General features: G+C 36.1%; 1 protein-coding gene across 1 annotated transcript in view; it reads right to left on the bottom strand.

Annotated features, from left to right (window-relative positions):
- The window catches only part of MKLN1 (muskelin 1), a 180919-nt gene that overhangs the window by 66315 nt on the left and 91727 nt on the right, over positions 1 to 22877 (bottom strand). Inside the window, exons 7-9 of the mRNA XM_049642999.1 lie at positions 17210 to 17287; positions 15394 to 15459; positions 5151 to 5263 (exon numbers count right to left, since the gene is read on the bottom strand). Coding sequence (XP_049498956.1) covers positions 5151 to 5263; positions 15394 to 15459; positions 17210 to 17287 — 257 coding nt within the window. The remainder of the gene's footprint in view (positions 1 to 5150; positions 5264 to 15393; positions 15460 to 17209; positions 17288 to 22877) is intronic.

Here is a 22877-nt window from a genome sequence, read left to right as displayed (position 1 = left end):
ATGGGGGTTGGGAGTGACAGTGGGACACATATAAAGGACATTACTGAGGTATTACATGATTAGTGTCTATATCTAAAAAGGGTCTGTGGATTAAATTAAAGCAGCAGTTCTCAGTGCATTCTGGGGTTTCCAAGATACTTCAGGGAGTCCACACAGTTTCCTTTTGTTTGTTTGTTTGTTTGTTTAATACCACCACTAAGGGTAAGAATTTTGTCCTTTCACTCTTATTATCTTTTGAGTGTCCATGAAACTTTCCAGAGGCTACACAACTTCTGATATAACCACAGATTGGATACAGAAGCAGATAGGAATCCAGCTGCCTTCTGTTAAGATGAACATTAAAGAGATTTAGAAAACTATAAAACAGGGGCACCTGGGTGGCTTAGTCAGTTAAGCATCTGACGCTTGATTTCGGCCCTCATGGTTTGTGGCTTTGAGCCCTGCGCTGGGCTCCACACTGCAGTGCAGAGCCTGCTTGGGATTTTCTCTCTCTCCCTATCTTTCTGCCCCTCCTCTGCTCTCTCTCGAAATAAATAAACTTAAAAAGAAACAAACAAACAAACAAACAAACAAACAAACCCATACTTAAAAAAAAAAGAAAACCGTAAAACAGTGCTACCTGACACACGGTGGTTATTTCAAGGAAATGTACCTTATGTGACTGAGTTACAAGCTGACCTAGTTGCTTTCTCCATGGAACACTATATTTACTTGAAAGAAAATTAACAATCCAAATATGGTTATCCAGACATTATGGTTATGACAGGCATTTTCTGAAAAATGAAGTATGTCATTTTGAAGGAAAACAGACAAAATTTGTATCCAATGATAAAAGCAAAGTTTATTAAAATTTTTAAAAATACATATTATTAATTTTAAAAATTATTAAAAATTAATTTTAATGACTTTTATTATTAAAAACATTTTAAATAGGCTTCATGCCCAGCACAGAGCCAACATGGGGCTTGAACTCATGATCCTGAGATGAAGACTTGAGCTGAAATCAAGAGTTGGATACACTTAATCGACTGAGCTACCCAAGGGCCCCATTAAAAGCAAATTTAAGGAAAGAGTGTCCAATGGAAAAAAGACAGTCTCTTTAGCAAATGGTGCTGGGAGAACTGGACAGCAACATGCAGAAGAATGAAACTAGACCACTTTCTTACACCATACACAAAAATAAACTCAAAATGGATGAAAGACCTCAATGTGAGACAGGAAACCATCAAAACCCTGGAGGAGAAAGCAGGCAACAACCTCGATCTCAGCTGCAGCAATTTCTTGCTCAACACATCTCCAAAGGCAAGGGAATTAAAAACAAAAATGAACTATTGGTACCTCCTGAAGATAAAAAGCTTCTGCACTGCAAAGGAAACAATCAACAAAACTAAAAGGCAACCGACGGAATGGGAAAAGATATTCGCAAATGACATAGCGGATAAAGGGTTGGTATCCAAAATCTATAAAGAATTTAACAAACTCAACACCCGAAAAACAAATAATCCAGTGAAGAAATGGCCAGAAGACACGAATAGACACTTTTCCAAAGAAGACATCCAGATGGCCAACAGACACATGAAAAGACGCTCAATGTCACTCATCATCAGGGAAATACAAATCAAAACCACACTGAGATACCACCTCACATCAGTCAGAGTGGCTAAAATTAACAACTTAGGAAACAACAGAAGCTGGCAAGGATGTGGAGAAAAGGGAACCCTCCTGCACTGTCAGTGGGAATGCAAGCTGCTGCAGCCACTCTGGAAAACAGTATGGAGGTTTCTCAAAAAATTAAAAATAGAACTACCCTACAACCCAACAATAGCACTACTAGGAATTTATCCAAAGGATACAGGAATGCTGATGCATAGGGGCACGTGTACCCCAATGTTTATAACAGCACTTTCAACAATAGCCAAAGTATGGAAAGAGGCCAAATGCCCATCAACTAATGAATGGATAAAGAAGATGTGGTTTATATATACAATGGAATACTACTTGGCAATGAGAAGGATGAAATCCTGCCATTTGCAGCAACGTGGATGGAGCTGGAAGGTATTATGTTGAGTGAAGTCAGTCAGAGAAAAACAGGTATCATATGTTTTCACTTATATGTGGATCCTGAGAAACTTAAGAGAAGACCATGGAGGAAGGGAAGGGGAAAAAAATAGTTACAAACAGAGAGGGAGGGAGGCAAACCATAAGAGACTCTTAAATACAGAGAATAAGCTGAAGGTTGATGAGGGCGTGGCGGAGAGGGGAAAGTGGGTGATGGGCACTGAGGAGGGCACTTGCTGGGATGAGCACTAGGTGCTGTATGTAAGCGACGAACCATGGGAATCTACCGCCCTCTGTAAAGAGCACACTTTACACACTGTATGTTAGACAATTTGACAATAAATTTTATTTAAAAAAGTAAAGCAAATTTAAAATTTTTAAATTTGTTTTTAAGCAAAATTAGAATTTTTTAAAACTTTTATCTGCCACTGTGATCTTGACTTCTATCTACCACTTGTGATACTTAAAAGAGTTTTCTAATGAAATTGATAGGGATGTTAACAAAGATGGGGGATTTTGGGTATTGTATAATAAAATGTCAACATTTGGAAGATATGCAGAACTCAGGAAACTAGTAATTTTCAAGTGGTTGATACATGGGTAAAAAAAACCATGCACGGGTAAAAGATCCACTCAAAGAGCAGATAGAACAATGGATTTTAATGTAACAGAAAATGTTAGCTAATATGGTTTGAGTCTATAATGCAATCAATCACTTTTAAGAAACAACCACTTGTCAATTTGGGATATGAGATCAGATCAAAAAAGACCATGTGTAAGTATCTAAAAGGCTATTAAAATACTATTCTCCTTTCCAGAAACATATCTATGTGAGGTCCAATATTCTTCATATATTTCACAGAAAACAACATGTCACAAGAGATCAGAGAAGCAGATAGGAGAATCTAGCTGTCTTCCACAAAGCCTGACATTAAAGAAACTTTAGAAATGCAAAACTAAAGAAAAATATATTTTTTTAAACTTTTATAAAAACTTACTTGCATATCTAAATGAACATTTAAAATAATTATTCTAGGAGGTGAACCATTCTATTATCTTTCAATCTCCTAAATGTGTTATTAGATACATATTTAAGTAAATTAAAATGAATTAAATTAATACTGCTTCTTTACTGTACATCATACTTTTAAACCACATGTCTCGTGGTATCATCAAACAATAACTTGTACCCACTGGTACAGAAAATAAAATTAGATATATGAAATACTAACTAACTGTTTAATTTTGGAAGAAATGAATATGAATATTTATGCTACAGCCATATACCATTACTATTTACTTCACAGAAAGATCAACAAAAGGTTTTTCAGCATCTATATGAAGAAAATAATAAACTATAATAAATCTGAACTCTAGTAATGGGTCATCGCTTATCTCTACTGACTTCAAAATAACAGAAACAAAGTATTCTCATCAAAATAAATTCTATATTTTCCCAGTATTAGTTTTAAATATTTATTAATTGCATTCCAAATATTGTTTATAACATATATAAATAATATAAAAGTAATACTCATGCCCAGCTTCAAAAGTAGAACATTAATATGACCTTTAAGGCTCCCTGTGAACTAACCCATCTTTTGCCAAAAGAGCCACTCTCCTGATTTTGCATTTATCTTCCCTTGCTTTTCTCCAGCATTAACTTTTCATCTATTGGAGGCAAAAGTTTAAGAAAGAAACCATAATGTTGGAATTAGTGCCAAAAGGAGTAGAGAGGAAGACATGTGAAATGCGATAGTGGGTGCTAGAACTCTTGGAACTTACGCACCAATTAGGCATATTCAATGATGAAGAAGGAGGATTTCAGGATGAACCCTAGACTTACTACTGCAAGAATAATTACAGATGCAATCAACTTGGATTTAAAATAGTTTAAGAAAAATAAATTAGGAATTTTTTTAGATCACTCTTTATTTTTGTTGAAGATAGAAATAATGACTTCAGAAAATAGTACTTTAATACTGAAAGACAAAGGCCATTTTTACATATTTTTATGGGAAAACAAACAGAAATCAGAATTTTAAGATAGCTTTGAAAAGATAAAAACTACTCAAATTAATCAATGAACACCCCAAGTAAGCAGGAATCCAATTTCCTAGAATTAAAGGCATAGCACCAGATCATTCTAAAATGGCCATCCTGGATTAATAGGAGTGGATTTTGAATTAGGTCTTTTCCCCTCACTTTTCATTTTCAGCTCCTACCATTTTGTTAAGTTTATTTGTCACCTCGTAATCTGAAACAGCTTAGATGGGAAGGTACGATAAAAAATTCTAGGGGCGCCTGGGTGGCTCAGTTGGTTGAGCATCGGACTTTGGCTCGGGTCATGATCTCACAGCTCGTGGGTTTGAGCCCTGTGTCAGGCTCTGTGCTGACAGCATGGAGCCTGGAGCCTGCTTCCGATTCGGTGTCTCCCTCTCTCCCTTCCCCTCCCCCTCTTGTACTCGGTCTCTCTCTCTCAAAAATAAATATTTTAAAGATTTCTATAAAGATTTGGAAAAAATAAATGAATTAACATTTGCTTTATACTAGTGTATAATTATGCACTTCTTTAATCCAAAGCTGTAAATCCAAGCCATCGTATTCACTAAGAAAATGCTTTATGTATATATGTATCAACACACACGTGAATACAATTTTAGTTAAGAATAAAATATACATCATTTGTGAAAACTGATATATATAGTCAAATAATAAAGGGCCAAAATAGTGAAAAAGCAAGGACATTAAAAGCGTATTTTCCCAGAGGAAATTAAAATAAGACGAATGCTCAAAGTAAGAGTAGAGGTGACAGAGACATGAGAAAAAAGATCAATACGCAGTTACATTTCCAGGCTAACATAGTTAAAAACTATATTATATTCAATACTCATTTCTATTTATCCCTATGAAATAGATCTGTTCATGTACCAGTAGTTGAAGAACCAGGTATAGAAGTTCACCGGTTCACCACGAATTCTTCTGCTACTACTGTGGACAGACATGAGAAAGGACTACAAATCATCTGGAAAAGGAAGTGTACACCCACACCCCTATCATAATACAGATGGATGAAAAGTCTGAGAACTTGCCTCTTTCTCAGTGTCTCTAGAGATACATGTCCACTGGTTCTCCTTCACACTGTACGCCCAGAAGTCAGCAAGATCTTGAGTTCCATCCCAGCCACCAAACAAATAAACGGTCTCTATGAAAATTAGAAAAATATGTATAAAAAAAACTTAACGATAAAATTTAAGTAAAGGCACCCAGATCTAGCCATTGTTTCTAAGATCATTTAAGGCATATCTAAATAAACTTAAAAATGAAATTTGTAAATGGATGGCATTCCAAAATATACCCTAGACTAGTATCTCCTAAACATGGGTATATGGAAAGGCTGCTGTAGGACCACCATTTCGAGAGACTTATAAAAGTACAAATAACTAAGAGACATCCTCAAGATTCTGATTTCATAGGTCTTCAGTCGGTAAGAAGAGTCTGCATTTTTTAAAGTTTCCAGGGTGAATCTGATGTGCAGCCAGTTTAGGACTCTCTGTGTTAGGCTGTGGAAAGTTCACATTTGGCAGTTTCTTAGCAATGCAGCTTCACATCGTTTAAAAAAAAAAAAGGAACCCTAAGGGAAAAGATGGCCTAAAATACAACATAAAGACATCTCGCGACTTCTGGAAAAAAACAAACAAACAACCCTTCACATTAAAACTATTTCCCTCTATCGCAGTATCAAAAACAATGGTTAAAACTAGCTGTGAGTTAGACACCTGAAGAATAAGGTGATGTACAGCCTTGGCATTCCCATGGAAAATGGGGAAATTTCTTCCAAATATACAATGGTAGGGGTAACTCCTCAGAAATCAACCTTTAAGTCATTCTAGGTATCTTGAGAATTTGGTTTCTTTTAACTCTGAAATGTCTATTATACCCATGGACTGCTGCACTGCAACAAAATAGATTTCTTGCCCAGTGGGTAGTGAAAATCTTTACACATAACACCATGTCCCATCCACATCCTTCTTTATAATAGTGCCTTTCTTTTCTTCAAATATAACCCCCTTTTAAATGACTCTGTCTGCTTGTTACACAAGTCCCACCAATTTATTTATTTATTTTTTTTTAAGTTATGGCATTTCTTTCCTTTTTTTTAAGTAAACTCTATGCCAACGTGGGGCTCAAAGTCACCACCCCAAGGTCAAGAGTCACATGCTCTACCAACTGAGCCAGCCAGGTACCCCCCTTTTTTAAAAAGTTAAATAAGACATACAGGAACACTATAAAACCACCTACTACCTAACTGACACGCCCTAGGCCTACATATGTGGAGGCTGGCATCTAAGTTTTGTCCTACCATGAAGGGTTACAATTCAAAGTGCACTTCGAAATACTGTGACACCATTAAGAAAATTCTTGCCACTCACAGAGCTAGACTTTTGTCTAAGAAATTTTTATCATATTTTCATATAATTTCAAACCCTAAGTGAATTTTCTAAGTGAAATGCCCCATTCTATGCCCCAAGAAGCTAGGGAAATCAAAACAATGCTTCTGGGTAGGAACATACCATTGGGACAGGACCGAGTTCTAGTGCTAACTGGGTAGTCAAATCAAGTACAGGCCACATAATCTCCCTGGGTCTTAGTTTTTTCACTTACAAAACTCTCAGTGTTGTGGCATAGTTCTTCAGATGTAAGCTACACAAAAACATTCTGAAGGCTATCAAGCATGAACAGCACTTTTACCTCTAAGACATGCACAAAAATAAAAAATCCTCTGTGGTTACTAAGTACCACAGATGCAATAAAAACAGCATTATTGTATCTGATTTCATGTCTAACTCAGTACCTAGAACACTCTGGCTCTGTACAAATGTGAAATAATGGCAATTATTTTAAACCGTTAAAAAATAATATCTCAGAACTATACAACAATCCATTTTCATTAGTTAAGTAACATTCTGTTTCCCAAATGACATGCGGTGATGCCCAGATACTTCAAGTTTTACAGGAATAAAAAAATTAAAGAATTTTCATCTGCCTTAAAAATTATTTGCCAAGGCTTCACTGTAAATGCAATTAACCCTGATAAATTCTGAGGCCAGGAGAGGGAGGCGATACATAACTAAAATAGCAATAGCAATTGACCTTTTGTTTTATAGTGTTTCTGGGTACCCTTTGGATAAGGTTACCCTGGTTCATTAACTTTAATAACCCTTCCTCTTGGGCTCTGGGTTCTCAATGTTCTTTCTGAAAAGCAGGTCTCTTTGTACGCATAAATTCTCACAGCAAAGAAAACCCACATTTCCACAACAGCCTCATTGATAGCTGAGCAAAATAAAATCTGGCAGAGAGCAAGCATCCCAATGGAATTAATCCAAGATGTCATTCTTGTCTGTGAAAGCTTTGTAGTCCCAGTTGAAGTTTAATAGTAAAATTGAATGAGTCGGATGGAAGCAGGACCTTTTGACATACCTGAATGAAATGCATGACAAATTTTTAATTAAATCATCTCATCATTTAAATCATTCAGAGATGAAATATTATCTAGAAATAAACACGAGCAAAAGTATTAATTAATGAGTAAAGGGTATCAAAAACTTTTAAAGATTATAGAAATCACTGGAGAGAACTGTAGGGAGAAGGAAACAGAAAAAACATTATTCGCAACAGGGTCCAGTCTCATGCTTATAGGTTATGTAACAATTCACGTACATCCCTGGGCAGTACAGTCCTCCTCAAGCAGCAGCTCTTTCTCTATATTTTTTTCTTAAAGGAGCACAGGCTATTGTGGCTATCCATTTCTCCCAGCACGCAGAGGATCTTGCTTGGGATCCTGTCTCCCTCTCTCTCTGCCCCTCCCCCTGCTCACACTAGCACGTGCTCACTCTCAAATAAACATTAAAAAAAAAGAAAAAAAAGAAAGAAAGAAAGAATATAAAACAGGCACATAAGTCACCATAACGCAGGGCAGCCTAAGTGCCATAAGAAAGGTAAAAAGCACCATGGGGAGTTCAAAAGAGGGAAGAGAGTATACCTGGTGGAAGGGACTCAGGAAAGGTTTCATGGTGGCAGTGGCATGTGACCTATCCATCAGAAGATGGCTTTGGTGGCAGAATGGGAAATGGAGAGGAGGACTTTTCAAGCAGAGTAAAAAGTATAACAAAGGTACAGAGACAGAAAAACACATGAGAAGTATCTTAAAGCACATGGATTCTAAAGTCAGGCAGATCTGAGATAGAATTAAAGCTCTACCACCGTTGGTCTCCTTACATCCAAAACAGCACACAGCACCTAGTTTATAAAGCTACTGTGAGAACTAAATTAAATAATGCATGCAAAGTGGTTAACACTGTATGATGAATAAACGCACTGTTCGATTTAAAAGAACACAAAAGGTTAAAAAGGTAGTGGCCAGATCGTGGAAGGGGTTAAATAACAACATAAAGGCTCCAAACTCAACTCCACAGACCATACAGTAGCTTCAGAAGATCCTAAGCAGACACGCAACTAGGCCAATTCTGAACGTGAAGCATGATAGGACTTGATCAAGAAGGAGAAGCCGGCAAAAGAGAGGGATTGGAAGTAAAGTGACCAATAACGGCCTAAGTTCAAGATGTCAAACCAATTTCATTCTAAGAGACTGAATCAATGATCAATCAATCAATCTGTCGTTACTGAGGCCACAAAAACTAAAATTCAACCACATTCTTAAGCACAAATCTTTTTGGCACCAGTACTAAATAAACCCTATAGTTAGTTACTACTAGCAGTACTCGTATACACATCTTATTTACACTAAAAATAAGGTAGAAATGTTAACACATCAGTGTCTTAACACCATTCTGCACAAAGAGGCAGGCTTTTTATCTTATGGGCCCGACTGCAGTACCTATCCTCCTACTAATTCTTCTGGGTAAACCTGACTTTACTGTCTGAAAAATCCTCCACAAGATGGCACACTATTTTCGTAATTAGATCCACGTTTCCACTTTGAAACTGTATGGAATACACATACACTCACACAGCATGGGCCCAACCTTAAGTAAAATTTATGTGTGTTAGGAGAAGAGCTAACAAGATAGTAAAGGAAGTTACTTTAATTCTTAGTTCAATTAATAATATAGACAATGAGAAAAACAAATGAAATTTAAAAAAAGTTTTAAGAAACACAAATTTATAGTCAAGATAAAAATGAAACCCTGTCAGGGCATTTAATTCAAGAGTTTAATCCTTCTGAAAATGCAGTTAGTAAGACCTTAAATTAACTTGAAAATTTTGAAGAGAGGAATACATGAGAAGGGGAAAGCTGTTTTACATATTCTTCAACCTTGTCTTCTTTAGCTGTTCCCTTGAACTCTCATGACCCAACAAATTATCAACTGGATTTATCTGCCTCCCTTTTTAAATAGAACCATATTCTTACTATAGCTATAATTACAAAACTATCTTGAGACTGATCCTTTGGTTAAATTCAACATACACTTTCCCTGCTAAAAGGCTGTATTTTCAGTATATATATTTGAATATATTTTGTATCCTTAATTAAGGCTGGATTTCCAGGGTGTCTGGGTGGCTCAGTCAGTTGAGCATCCAACTTCAGCTTAGGTCATGATCTCATGGTCCAGTCCATGGGTTCGAGCCCCGTATCAGGCTCTGTGCTAACAGCTCAAAGCCTGGAGCCTGCTTCAAATTCTGTGTCTCCCTCTCTCTCTCTCTGCCCCTCCCCTGCTCATACTCTGGCTCTGTCTCTCTTTCTCTCTCTCTCTCAAAAATAAATAAACATTAAAAAAAATTTTTTTTAAAGGCTGGATTTCCAGAATTCTTTTCTGGTAACTGTATAAAAGAAAAAACACTCGTGACATAGCTAAAGAAATATAGCCAAATGAATGTATTTGTAATTCACAACTAAAACTCATATTCACCTATTTCCTTCATAAGTTTCTTTAAGGAATTTAAGGAAAATCTATATACAGCATTGTGGAAAGAAAGAAAAGAAAAAGGAAAAAAGGAATGGTGGAGGGAGGAAGAGAGAAAGAAAGACAAAGAGGGAGGGAGGGAGGAAGGGAGGGAGGGAGGAAGGGAAGGAAGAACAAACGAACTTTCATATAATTAGTACAGAATAGTCAAAGGTTCAGATTTCCACAAAAGGGCTCCACCAAGTGACAAGCAACACCCCTTTAATTTCTTTTGTAGATATCAAATACCAGGACTTTGCCTGAGTCTTACTACCTATCCTGAGAGAGGAAAAAAGGCACGGCACTGCAGGTTCTCAAAATTCAATGAGAGTTCCACAGCAAAGAACTGCCTGGTACAATGGATATTTAAATTTTCATCTGACTTCTTCAGAAGTCTTTCAGACTTCTACACTGAAACAGAACAGACATGCCATTTCTCTCTTTAAATTTGCGTTATTTTACCCAGAGCTGAAACATAATTCAGAGTTGAAGAACTGAAGTAGAGAGGTACCAGGTATAGGGATTACAGTCAATAAAACGGACATCCACATTCAAAATAGGACAAATAGGACAGTAGGACAAAATACCATATTTCTTCTCTACCACAGTAGAAATGATGGAATTCGCTTAGGATGGTAGAAAGCTCTGAAATTAACTAGTAAAATTTATGCCATCAAGTACTTTTCTAAATAATTACTCCATCCTTAGAGCTGTAGCAAAATGAAAAAAAAAAACAAAACAAACTATAAAGTGGAAAAAAAAAGAAAATTTAGGCACCATTATATTTTTAATATTTAAGAAAATGAGACACATGAAACACTGGGAAGCAATAATTGCTTTCAAATACAAGCCACTTTAAGGAAGTTGAAATGAACTTTATGAAGTTTTACTGTAGTGAAGGTGTTCTTAACTTTTTGAGTTAAGGTTCTTTTGATAATCTGGGGGCACCTGGGTGGCTCAGTTGGTCAAGCATCTGGTTCTTGATTTTGGCTCAGGTCATGATGCCGTGGTTCGTTAGATCAAGCCCTACGCCAGTCTCTCTACTGACAGAGAGGAGCCTGCTTGGAATTTCCTCTCCCTCTCTTTCTCTGAAAATAAATATATAAACTTAAAAAAAAAAAAAAAAGAGGCTTTTGATGATCTGAATTCATGGATTCTCTCAGAAAAATGTACATACAAACAAAATTTTGTATATATCTTCACCAGGTAAAGAGCTCTTGCCCTGGAGATCTTTAAAATGCATACTTAAAACAGTGACTGGGTGTCTCTAAACTACATTTTACTACTTTGGCATCAACTTTATAAACGTAAAACTTCTAGGTTTTTTAAACTATTTGGGGAAAGTCATTCTTTACTACTAAACCTACTTAATCCTTATGAGCAAAATTATTAAATTTTCTAAAAATCTTAGAAGTGTATTTATGATTTCCCTTCCTTTCTAAAACATCCATGACAATGTATATAAAAGATGAAACAAATTATACTGAAATAACATTGGTTAGTTAGAACGTGGGATTATGGGTAAGTTATTTTTTTTTTTTCCTTAGGACTGCCTTTCAAGTTGTTTTAAATTATTTTTCAAAAGGTTTTAGTTGTTTTAAAATATTTCTACTGTAAGATTCTGTCAAAAACACAAACAAAAAGAAAGGTCTCTAGACTTGCATAGAATTCTCTTGTCAGAACCAATCAGTTTATATTGTATATTACTATGTTGCACATAAAAATACATACTCTATAAATAATATATACATTATATATATTATTTAATTCTCCCAACAATTTATTATTCCTATTTTTATCATCATTACAACTCATTCACGTTCAAAGAAAAAGTCAGGATTCAAACCCAGGTATGTCTAACACATACACCCCTTTCTCACAAACTCAAACCTCAGCCTATACTTGATTGCTATGTCAATAAGACTGGACTAGAAAAAGTTCTTTCAAAGATCTGCAATAAATATAATCTCTTTGAGGATGATTAAGGTCAACCTCATGGTAGCAGTTATAAGAGGGCTCTGGTACATATATTATGAAATAAAAAAGTATATGAAAACACTTTGGTAAATCATGCTATTAATAGTTTTATAACAGAAATAGAAAGATTTCTAAAGAACAAACCCAAAAACATCACAGATTCTGATTTGTACCCAAATTAAATTCAGAAAGCACCAAATGTTGCCCTAAAGAATGCAAAGCTCTACATAACATTTAATTTTTCTACGTTGATCCTAAACTAATGATAACTACAGCTTTAAGGAAGCATAGTCTATGTTCAAGAATAAGCAGAATCACCAGAAAAGTTAAATATATTAGAATATAACAACATAAATTCACCTCAGAAAAATATTAGTCTGTTATAATAAATGATATTATAACACAATCTACTCATCAAGGATTACAGCAATGTCAGAGTATAGTTTCCAAGTAAATATTTTTCTTTCTACTTGAAGGAAAATGGATTTTAAAATTTTGATTCAATTCAATGAATAGTTAGTGTACATGTCCTCCAGACCAGGCTTTGTGGCCATAAAATTAACTAAGGCAAGAGGTCTGCCATTCCCCTCTCAGTAAGACCACTAAGACTGGGGGACAGAGATGGGGAAACTGCATAGAGAGGCAGGGGATACATACCACACATTCAAGCAGCTCTAAAACAATACGGAAATCGTAGTAAAAATAATAGTATGAAAAATGTGCTGTGCAAATACACAGAGGGAAATGATTATTCTGCCCAGACCTGTCTACTGAACCTCAAACTAATATATCTAACTACGTATTTGACAGACCTACTTGGATGTCTAACTGGCATCTCAAACTTAACCTGCCTAAACCTGAGTTGCTGAACAATCTACCATATCGGTCCTCTTGTTTTACTCATCTAGGGAATGGCTACACTATTTTTCCAATTGCTCAAGTCACAACCTTCAGTCATCCTTCACTGCTTTCTCTCACACCTCACATCCAATCCATCAGCAAATAATGTCAACTGACACCTTCAAATACATCCAAAATTCCACCAATTCTCAACATTACTGTTACCACTTTGGCGTAAGCCAATGCTATTATCATTCTCCAGTAAGCCAACTGCTTCCTAAAAGGTCTCTCTGCTTCTGCCCTTAATCCAATTTGTCTTGTTAAAATGTAAAGTCAGTTCATCACATTTTTTTTTAACGTTTATTTTTATTTTTGATAAGAGAGAGGGAGAAGAAGCATGCGTGAAGTGGGGAGGGGCAGAGAAAAAGGTAGACAGAGGATCTGAAGCAGGATCTGCCCTGACAGCAGAGAGCCTGATGAGGGGCTCGAACTCACGAACCGTGACATCATGACCTGAGCCAAAGTTGGACGTTCAGCAGACTGAGCCACCCAGGTGCCCCATTTCATCACACTTCTTAAAGTCCAACAATGCCTTCCCATCTCACTGTGAATAAAGGTGAAGTGCCAACAAAGGCCTAAAAGACTGAACACAATCTGGCCCCTCATTACCTCTCTGACTTTATCACCTACTACTCTCTTCTTCATACACCCCAGATTGAGCAACAAATAATCTGGGAAAAATACAAGGAGAGGGGAGGGGTGGGCAACGGTTTACTTTGTAACACTATTATTTCAAATATGAATACCACTTAAGAATAAGTAATGAATTTTATTTGAAATTGTGACTACTTAGTTCAACACTATTTACCATAGAATGTCAAAAATTAATATAAGTATTAACCCTTAAAAAATATGGTAATGCGGGGTGCCTGAGTGGCTCAGTCAGTTAAACGTCCGACTTTGGCTCAGGTCATGATCTCATGGTTCGTGGGTTCCAGCCCCAAATTGGGCTCTGTGCTGACAGCTCACAGCCTGGAGCCTCTTCAGATTCTGTGTCTTCCTCTCTCTCTGCCCTTCCCCCACTCACGCTCTGTCTCTGTCTTTCAAAAATAAATAAACATTTAAAAAAATATACATATATATGTGTGTGTGTGTGTGTGTGTGTGTGTGTGTATGTATGTATATATATACGTATATATATGTGTATATATATATATAGATACACACACACACACACATATATACGTATATATATATGGTAACGGATCTTCGCAGTAAACTCCACAAAGACAGACAAAAATACTAAAAATCGTTTCAAGAGTATCCTGGGCCCCCATAAAGCCCATTCATAAACAGGACAGAGAATGGTGGCAGAAAAGAATATACGTGTAAAAGTTACATCTGGTTCACTAACAAATAAGCATATGTATATTTATTGGATGCTCAGGTAGAAAAAAAGATACTTAAGATTCCACAGCTGAGTCAAACTTATACCTGTAGGAGGGAAGAGATTTGGGGAGAGAGACTAGGATTAGGAAAACAAGTTCCTAAGCCTTGAAATGAACCTTTTTCAGAGACCCCAATAATACTCCTAAACCAGCTCACAGGTTACTATACAAATCTAGCAGTTAATTTTAAGAGAAATATTATCATTTCTCTTTTGTTACTTATAAAACATTTGTGAAAATACATTAATGCCTAGAAGATTATTACCTATGCTGTGATAACTTTTGTACTTAATTGTTTTATGACATGAATCAACAAATTATTCCTGAAGCACTATGAATCAGCTTAACACAATAACAGAACTGCAAAAGTAAAACTAATTTATTACGTGGATCGATATTGGCACTCCCTGAAGTAAAGTTTTCTAAAACCAAACAATAAAGTAAAATTACACTGACTTCTTGGTATTATTTGCTTTTCCAGATGGTAATTTGAAATCTACTATAATTTTAGCATTAACCTCTAAATACAATGGTACCTAAGCTGTCCTAGGCTGTAGAAACCTAGGGAAAATTTTCAGTACCAAGGTACAGAATAAAATTTAAAAGGCAGCGAAGAAGAATAACTAAAACAAATTATTTATAGGCTTGTGAACAATGTTAAGCAATTAGTGGGTCTACCAACATTTAAGCTACTTAACTTGATATTCTTTCTCTCAAAAAAGATCTTAATTCTCTTTTATTGCAATAATGCCCATATTATGGCATGAAATTATGAATGCACTGAGAAGCCAGAAGAAATACTCCAACAGTTTGCTATGAAAATCAAAAACATATACAATCACACACACGCACACACAGAGCTACAAAGGGCTACACGTTTCTTTTAGTTTATCTAATGTTCTCTGTGCAGCAGCCTCTCCTCTCTCATATGTCGCTACCTTGTCTATATTAAAGCTATGGCTAATGTCTATTTTCTTTGCAACTTGGTTATGGTCGATAACATTTAACCTCTGCAATCGATGGGAAAAAGTATATTCGTGCTTACCTGATACTTTTAAATGTGTAATTTTTAAATGAATTTGCTTTCCATTGCAAGTATTCCTCACCTGTTTGAACATCAATAACCATCTGATGGCCCCCTCTCATTCCTGGTCGGTTATCTTCTCCATCACCTGAAGAAGAAACAATATTTTATTTTAAAAGAATAACACAGAATAACCGTAAATCTAGACTGACTTCGTAAGTCTGTAACGAGTAGTGTAAATAACACATTTATTCATTCAACATTAAGAACCAGTAAAAAGACTCAAAAGAAGAGTGTAACTGTGTTTATAGTAATTACCTTGCTCCTTTGCCTGCTTTCTTTCAGGCTATTAATGCAACAGGAAACTATTTTCAGTGTATTTATGACCAGTGCCATAAATCAGCAAGAACAGAGGATATTCCACAAAAGCATAAGACAATAAACTCTAAAGTACTGGAGTGACACAGTAAAGGTGGAAAGCAGTTACAGACTGAGATCTCAGGTCTCTATACCAGGCATACCTAACTTAGTATAATGAATTTCAAAGTTCATACAGCTAGCTACTGAAAACCAAGATGTTATCAAGTTTCATATTAATTTATATTACCGCATAGTTTACCAAATATTTTGAGTACTGACTGAGAAGTGTTAAGATTTACTTCCTTTTGATTCCTATTTCCATCACAGAGCTTAATGGGAAGTTTGAAATATAATCAAGGAAACTTTAAAACTTCTGTAGAACTACTGTTCAACTTGTATCAAATCTTACTTTATACCAAATCTTGTATTAATGAAGATATAACTTCATTTCAGTGGTTCAGTAGGGTTGTAGGATTCTAATGTCTTACTTAATGTAAACCAAAAAACCTAAGGTTTTCTTTATACCTCTCCTAATTGAAATACATTACTTTGGTTAATAATTTTCCCTGTATCAGCTTTCTCCTATGGAAAACAGGGACCATCCAAGATTTTACTAATTTCACAGGGGTACCATGAAAAAGACTGAAATGTCAGTTCTCATATGCAGAAAGAAAATGAGATGCGAAACAGAAACATTCCATTACTACTATGTTCAAGGACCATTTCTTCAGAAGTTCTCTGTAAACCTTCTTCTTTCCAATTTAGTTAAGATTTTGCAGCTCGTTATATTGAAGTTTGATCTTTTCTTCCTTCTTCCCCCCCAATCAGGATTGCCATTTTCAAGAATAGACTAAAACACTAACATTTGCATTTTATATATTTAATCCATTAGTTTTCCAATACACAACTAAAATCTGTCTGCTACGTGTTTCTCTGATGAAAATTACCTCAAAAATGACTGATAAAGGAGAAACAACGTCTGAATAATAGAAATTATGATAAATACCCTCTAGGGTCAACAGCTCAAAGACGGAAGCAAGAGTCCAAGGGTTTACGGCTCCAAAGTCACCGTGATGCTCAATATAAGTGCCTGTGAAGAGTTAACTGTACTAGTATTTATTTTTATTAGGGTTACTACACTAGTTTTCATTAATATACGCTTAAAATGTTCCATGGATTTACACTGGTAGGCCCCATTCCTACTTTTCTCATAAGCCCTGTTAGCTTCAGCGAGCAATTCTGCAGAATCGAAGGTTTATCAGGAACATGTCTAGCATTACAATACATATGCCCATAATTTTACGGTACCTCTATAAAGGCAGTTTATGAGGGTATTCTGTGTGAAAACCGCTCAGCCTTCTGTTTTAGTGGTGAAACAAAAAGATTCAAGAGAAAAATATAATAAACTAACTCATCTAGTTAAGTTACCTAGGTCTTGTTTTAAACACCTGCTTTTCCTTAGCAAAGCATTGGATAACTTGAGAAGAGTGAAGCTGAGACATGACAGCAAGACTCACAATCTAGAAAACAGGGCTTACCCTTGGTGCTTTTGGGAATGATTTGACTCCATCGTGGCTTATATTCTTGTTGACTGATATACTGATTGAATAAACCATCTGCAAATATCAAAGAATGAGAGAGAATTTTACATTAACCAGCTTACGCTTTTTATTATAGTGAAAAAAAAAGCCTTCATTAAGGGAAATTACGAATATGTCATTAATACACTAAGAATAGCACACTTCCATAAAATGTGTCACTTCGGTTCTCATGTTATCTCAAATATAAATAGTACAGTACTAGTTGACACAACCATGTAAACAAACTCTTTTAGTGGCAGCTCATACTCAATTTACTGCTTTCCCTGTTTTGGTCGCTACTAAGAAAAGACTACAGAAGAAACTTTGCACGGCAACAACTCTGGTCCAGGCCCTTATAGCTTCAGGAAAAACAAAGTGAAAATTCATATTTAAAGTGAAAATTCCATTTTTACATCATTTTCTTTGAGTACAAAACTACAGAGGTAAAAGTACCAGTAATGGTAGGGCTACATATTTACCAAATACTTATGAAATGTTAAAATTCATTCTGTCTTAGTTAAGACAGACTAAATATGATTTAATTCTAAAATCAACTTTATAGGGGCACCTGGGTGGCTCAGTCGGTTAAGTGTCCGACTTCGACTCAGGTCATGATCTTGCAATTCGTGGGTTCGAGCCCTGTGTCGGGCTCTGTGCTGACAGCCAGAGCCTGGAGCCTGCTTTGGATCTGTGTCTTCCCCTCTCTCTGCCCTCCCCGCCATCACTCTGTCTCTCTCTCTCTAAAAAATAAACAAATATTAAAAAAAATTAAAACACTTTATGAACGAGGCATTATCATCTCCATTTTTACACATAGGGAGATGTGTGTTTACAGAAATGAAGGAACCTCACTAAAATCATGCAGCATTTAGTGGTGGACAGAGATTTATGTTTCACTGTTTTACTTCTGAATTTATTATTTCATCGATAAATTCTTAATCTACTTCTTAAGAGTTGTTACACTAGTTGCCATAGTGATTATGAAGACTGAACTACCCACATATATATCCATTTCATCCCACATAATTATCAAAACCTAATCCCATGCCCATCAACAAAGATTAGTTTAGGAATGGTGTGGAACTCAATTCTGGCTAATGTGTCCAATGTTCCCTTTGCTTCTAAACAGACATACCGAGAAGAAAAATCTACTTCTATTCCTCTGGAAATTTTCCTGGCTGTATGCAATATACATAACTGCTACAGCCAATCTGTGGAGGCAGGAGAATGAAGTCAATTCTCTAATGATGACAATGCAGAGAGAGAAAAAGAAACTGCATCACTGAATTGACTAACAATGAAATCTACCTCTGGACTTCTTGTTATGTCATATAATAACATTTTCTTACCTTTTTAAAAATATGTTTACTTATTTTTGAGAGACAGAGAGAGAGCACGAGCAAAAGCGAGAGTGTGCACAAGCTGGGGAGGGGCAGAGAGAGAGAAAAAAAACAGAGAATCCCAAGCAGGCTCTGCACTGTCAGCCCAGAGCCCAATATGGGGCTTGAACCCACAGACCATAAGATTATGACCTGAGCTGAAATCAAGAGTTGCTTAACTGACTGAGCCATCCAGGCATCCCTACATTTTCTTCAACAAGAGTTTTCTTTTACATGAATCCAAATAGATTCTAAAGACAACTTTATTGTAAATTCTATCATTTGACTCTGAAAAAAGGTTTTCCCTTTTACTTTATTTAGTCCCTGAACGTAAATTTGTAAGTAAAACTGTCTGTTCTCCATGACTGTGTAATACACAGAAATCTCCCTAATTTCTTTCTTTTCTGGGTAATTATGAAGATTATAACCATACCCTTTAGCTTTCAAGTCTTTTCAGATGACTTTAACTGAAAGCTTCCATCTTGGGATATACACTCCTCTAGCTGTTCTTTTTCTTTGCCTTTAGGTCTTCAACAAAATTCTCACAAAAAGAAAGTTCTAATATTCATCTTCCCTTTTTTAAAATAGCACTCACACATTAGCATTTATATTTTAATTGTCAAAGGGGAACAAGGGGTGCCTAGGTAGCTCAGTCGGTTAAGTTTCTGACTCTTGATCTCAGCTTAGGTCTTGATCTCAAAGTCGTGAGTTCAAGCCCCACAATAGGCTTAGAAAAAAAAAAAAAGTATGAGGAACAAGTAGATTCATGACTTATTTTAGTGAGTGTTTCTATCATAATCCACCCCCTGCGTGATTTTCTTTTCTAAGTTTTTTTTTAATGGTCATATATTTCTGAGAGACAGAGAGAGACAGAGACAGAGTGTGAGTGGGTGAGGAGCAGAGAGACAGGACAGGGAGACACAGAATTGCAAGCAGGCTCCAAGCTCTGAGCTGTCAGCACAGAGACCAATGTGGGGCTGGAACCCACCAACTGTGACAACTGTGAGATCATGACCTGAGCTGAAGTCGATGTTAAACGGACTGAGCCATCCAAGTGTCCCTCCCCTGTGGGCTTTCCTGATAATTCTTGCCCATCCAGCCTACTCTGACCAATACTCTTCTCCCATTACAAGACTGGAAATCTTTTTGCAGATAAAATGTTGTGGGGCTCTGTTAGTAACGGTAAGTTGTGAGACACATAAAAGTTACATAATCCTTTTTCCAAAAACCGAAACAGAAGATAAAATTATTTGATAAAGATTTAAAAATATACATTAATTTAAAAATATATATTAATTCTACATAATGGCTAACTGAAGAGAAATGAAAAAAAGTAAAAGATGGGAATATACAGAGATGAGGAGAAAACTAAGAAAGACAAACTGCAGACATGAAAAACACAAAGCAAAAATAGAGAAAATTAGAGAAGTCATAAATTTCACATTTTTAACAGTAACCAACTGCCATATTACCTACATCTCTCATACTAATTAGTTATACAACTTTGATAAGTAAGTTCCTTATCTCTAAAACTGGTGTTTAAGAGTTAGATAGGGCCAGTGGGGCACATGGGTGGCTCAGTCGATTAAGTGTCTTACTTCGGCTCAGGTCATGATCTCGCGGTTCACGGGTTCAAACCTCCCATCAGGCTCTGTGCTGACAGCTCAGAGTCTGGAGCTGACTTTGGATTCTGTGTCTCCCTTTCTCTCTCTCATGCTGTCTCTCCCCTGCTCATGCTGTCTCTTGCTGTCTGTCTGTCTGTCTCTCTCTCTCAAAAAGCTGGATAGAGCCAGTGGTTCCTTCCAAATTCTGGCACACTAAGATTACACCACCGTTACAACCAATATATTTACTGAACTACATGTGTCAGGTGATTCCACCTTATGTTCGTCTTAGAAAAGTCTCCATCTCCTCTTTCTCCTTAAGCCTTGCAGCACTATTCTGAAAGAGAACTCAAATCCACTGGGGAAAATTCTTCTGAGAGCTGCTAAGGCAGTGATCACATCAACAGGTCCAATCAAATGGATGACCCCATCCCTGATCTTTAAAGTCCTTCTGCACATTGCAAGTAAAATTAAGCTCTCTAATTGTTTCTTCAGCCAATCCTTTCACCCCAACTCTTACTAACCTAAAAAGCACACAAATACTCATCAAGACCTTCATGTTGGTTTTTTTTTTCTATCAAATACAACTGACCTAAGAAAATACTGTCAGTAATTTTCAAAGTAAAAAGAACAAACCCCCCAACGTTATATAATTTTTGTAAAATAATTTGTAAATATACACAGACACACAGATGGAAAAAAAATACAACAGTGACATACATTGAAAAGGTGTGATTTTCTTTGGTTTCCAGGTTTAGGATGATTTTTTATTTGGGCATTTTTATTTGTACTTTACTGTTTCCCCAACTGTTTTGCATCGAGTACTACAATTACCAGAAGAAAAGCCACAAAGCAACTAAATATATGGAATTATTTCTAAACCTCAGAAGAACTTTGTAACATATTGTTATTATAACATAATGTAACAAAAGCCATTTTCATAGCCTTTGTTATTCCTGAAATGTCTATTCTTCACAAGTCACTAGACACATCCACATTTCATCAGTGCTTTTATACACTGATGTTAGCTTGTTTTTAACAAGGACAAAGAGCCAAATACACCCAAAGTATTTACAATCAGGCTTGCAGAGGATATTACTTGCAAAATTTAAAATATTAAGTACTCCATGGGTTGTCTGGGTGGCTCCATCAATTAAGAGTCTGATTCTTGGTTCAGGTCATGATCTCATGGTTCTTGAGTTTGAGTCCCGCTTCGGGCTGCATGCTGAGACTGCGGAGCCTGTTTGGGATTCTCTCTTTCCCTCTCTGCCCTTTCCCCACTCATGCACACTCTCTCTCTCTCTCTGAAAATAAATATTAAGCTTAAACAAAATTAATCTTCTCATGAATAATGATAGTTAATAGCATAGCATCAGATATACTCAGTATATAATAAACGCTTAGAGGGGCACCTGGGTGTCTCAGTTGGTTAAGTGTCCGACTTTGGCTCGGGTCACAATCTCACAGTTTGTGAGTTCGAGCCCCATGTTGGGCTCTGTGCTGACAGCTGAGCCTGGAGCCTGCTTTGGATTCTGTGCCTCCTTCTCTCTCTCTGCGCCTCCCCTCCTCCCCACCCCATCTTAAAAATAAATAAACATTAAAAAAAATTAAAGAAAAAAATAAAAGCTTAGAATAGAAAAAAAGGCAGGGGACAGGCAGAGTTTCCTAGCCACACGGTTGACATTTTTTCTCTGAGTCATCTTAATGTTACTAAGTATCTTACATTAAAATAAAATGCTCCTAAAACTCCTGCTTTCAATAAAGCATTTTCTTAGCATATAATGGCACCCTAACAAGTCACAGCATTTTCCCCAGAGTAGTCAAGCAAACATTTGGAAAAAAAAATTATTTGGGGAACTTTTAAATTTGTCTCCATCTCTCCCTAATGAATTCCTTTTGTGTTCACTATTCTAAAAGACAACAATTCTCTTTGATGTCTCCTACTCTTCTGTGGAGACTATTATGAAACCTAAAGAAAATTATTCAGATATAACATTATCAAATCTGGAAATAGCTTTTCAAAAAAGATCTTACCAAAGAAAAAAGAACTGACTTTTGCTGAGTACCAACTGTGAGCAAGACACCACAAAGGTTAAACTAATTTACTCCTTAAAATAAACCTATGGAATGATGATTATTAACATAGGACGGATCAGTTTGTTTTTAATTACATCTAAGATAAAACACTGTAACAGACATGGCAAAATTTACCTATTCAATAACACATGGAAAAAAAAGCAAGACTTTGGAAAATAAAACTTGCCATACCAAATCATTCTACTACATATTAAACAAATCCAATATTAAAAGAATAAAACTAAAAGAGTTGAAAAAATTATTTTTGATTTAAAGGAAACAATGTAATCTCCCTATAAAAACCTATGGGCTACTGTGGCTAAAGTTTACTTGTTATGTTTCATTTCTTCTCTGGAATGCTGGTTTGTCCCTACTCTGGATTACTTACTTACCCAAAGCATTCCTGTCAGTTGGAAATGGTTCCTTATAAGCAATGGCTTGTTTGAGAATCTAGCTATTCTACCAAAAAACAAAACACTTCTTCTTTTGGAGAAATCATGGCTTAACATAAGACAAAGGTAGAAATCTATGAATTCCAGCCCTCTCATATTCCTTTCTACACTCCAC

The sequence above is a fragment of the Panthera uncia genome, chromosome A2 (genome assembly GCF_023721935.1).
Source record: "Panthera uncia isolate 11264 chromosome A2, Puncia_PCG_1.0, whole genome shotgun sequence".
NCBI classification, from domain to species: Eukaryota; Metazoa; Chordata; class Mammalia; order Carnivora; family Felidae; genus Panthera; species Panthera uncia.
Note: the sequence above shows the minus strand (reverse complement) of the source record. Positions and strands in the feature narration are given on the sequence as shown.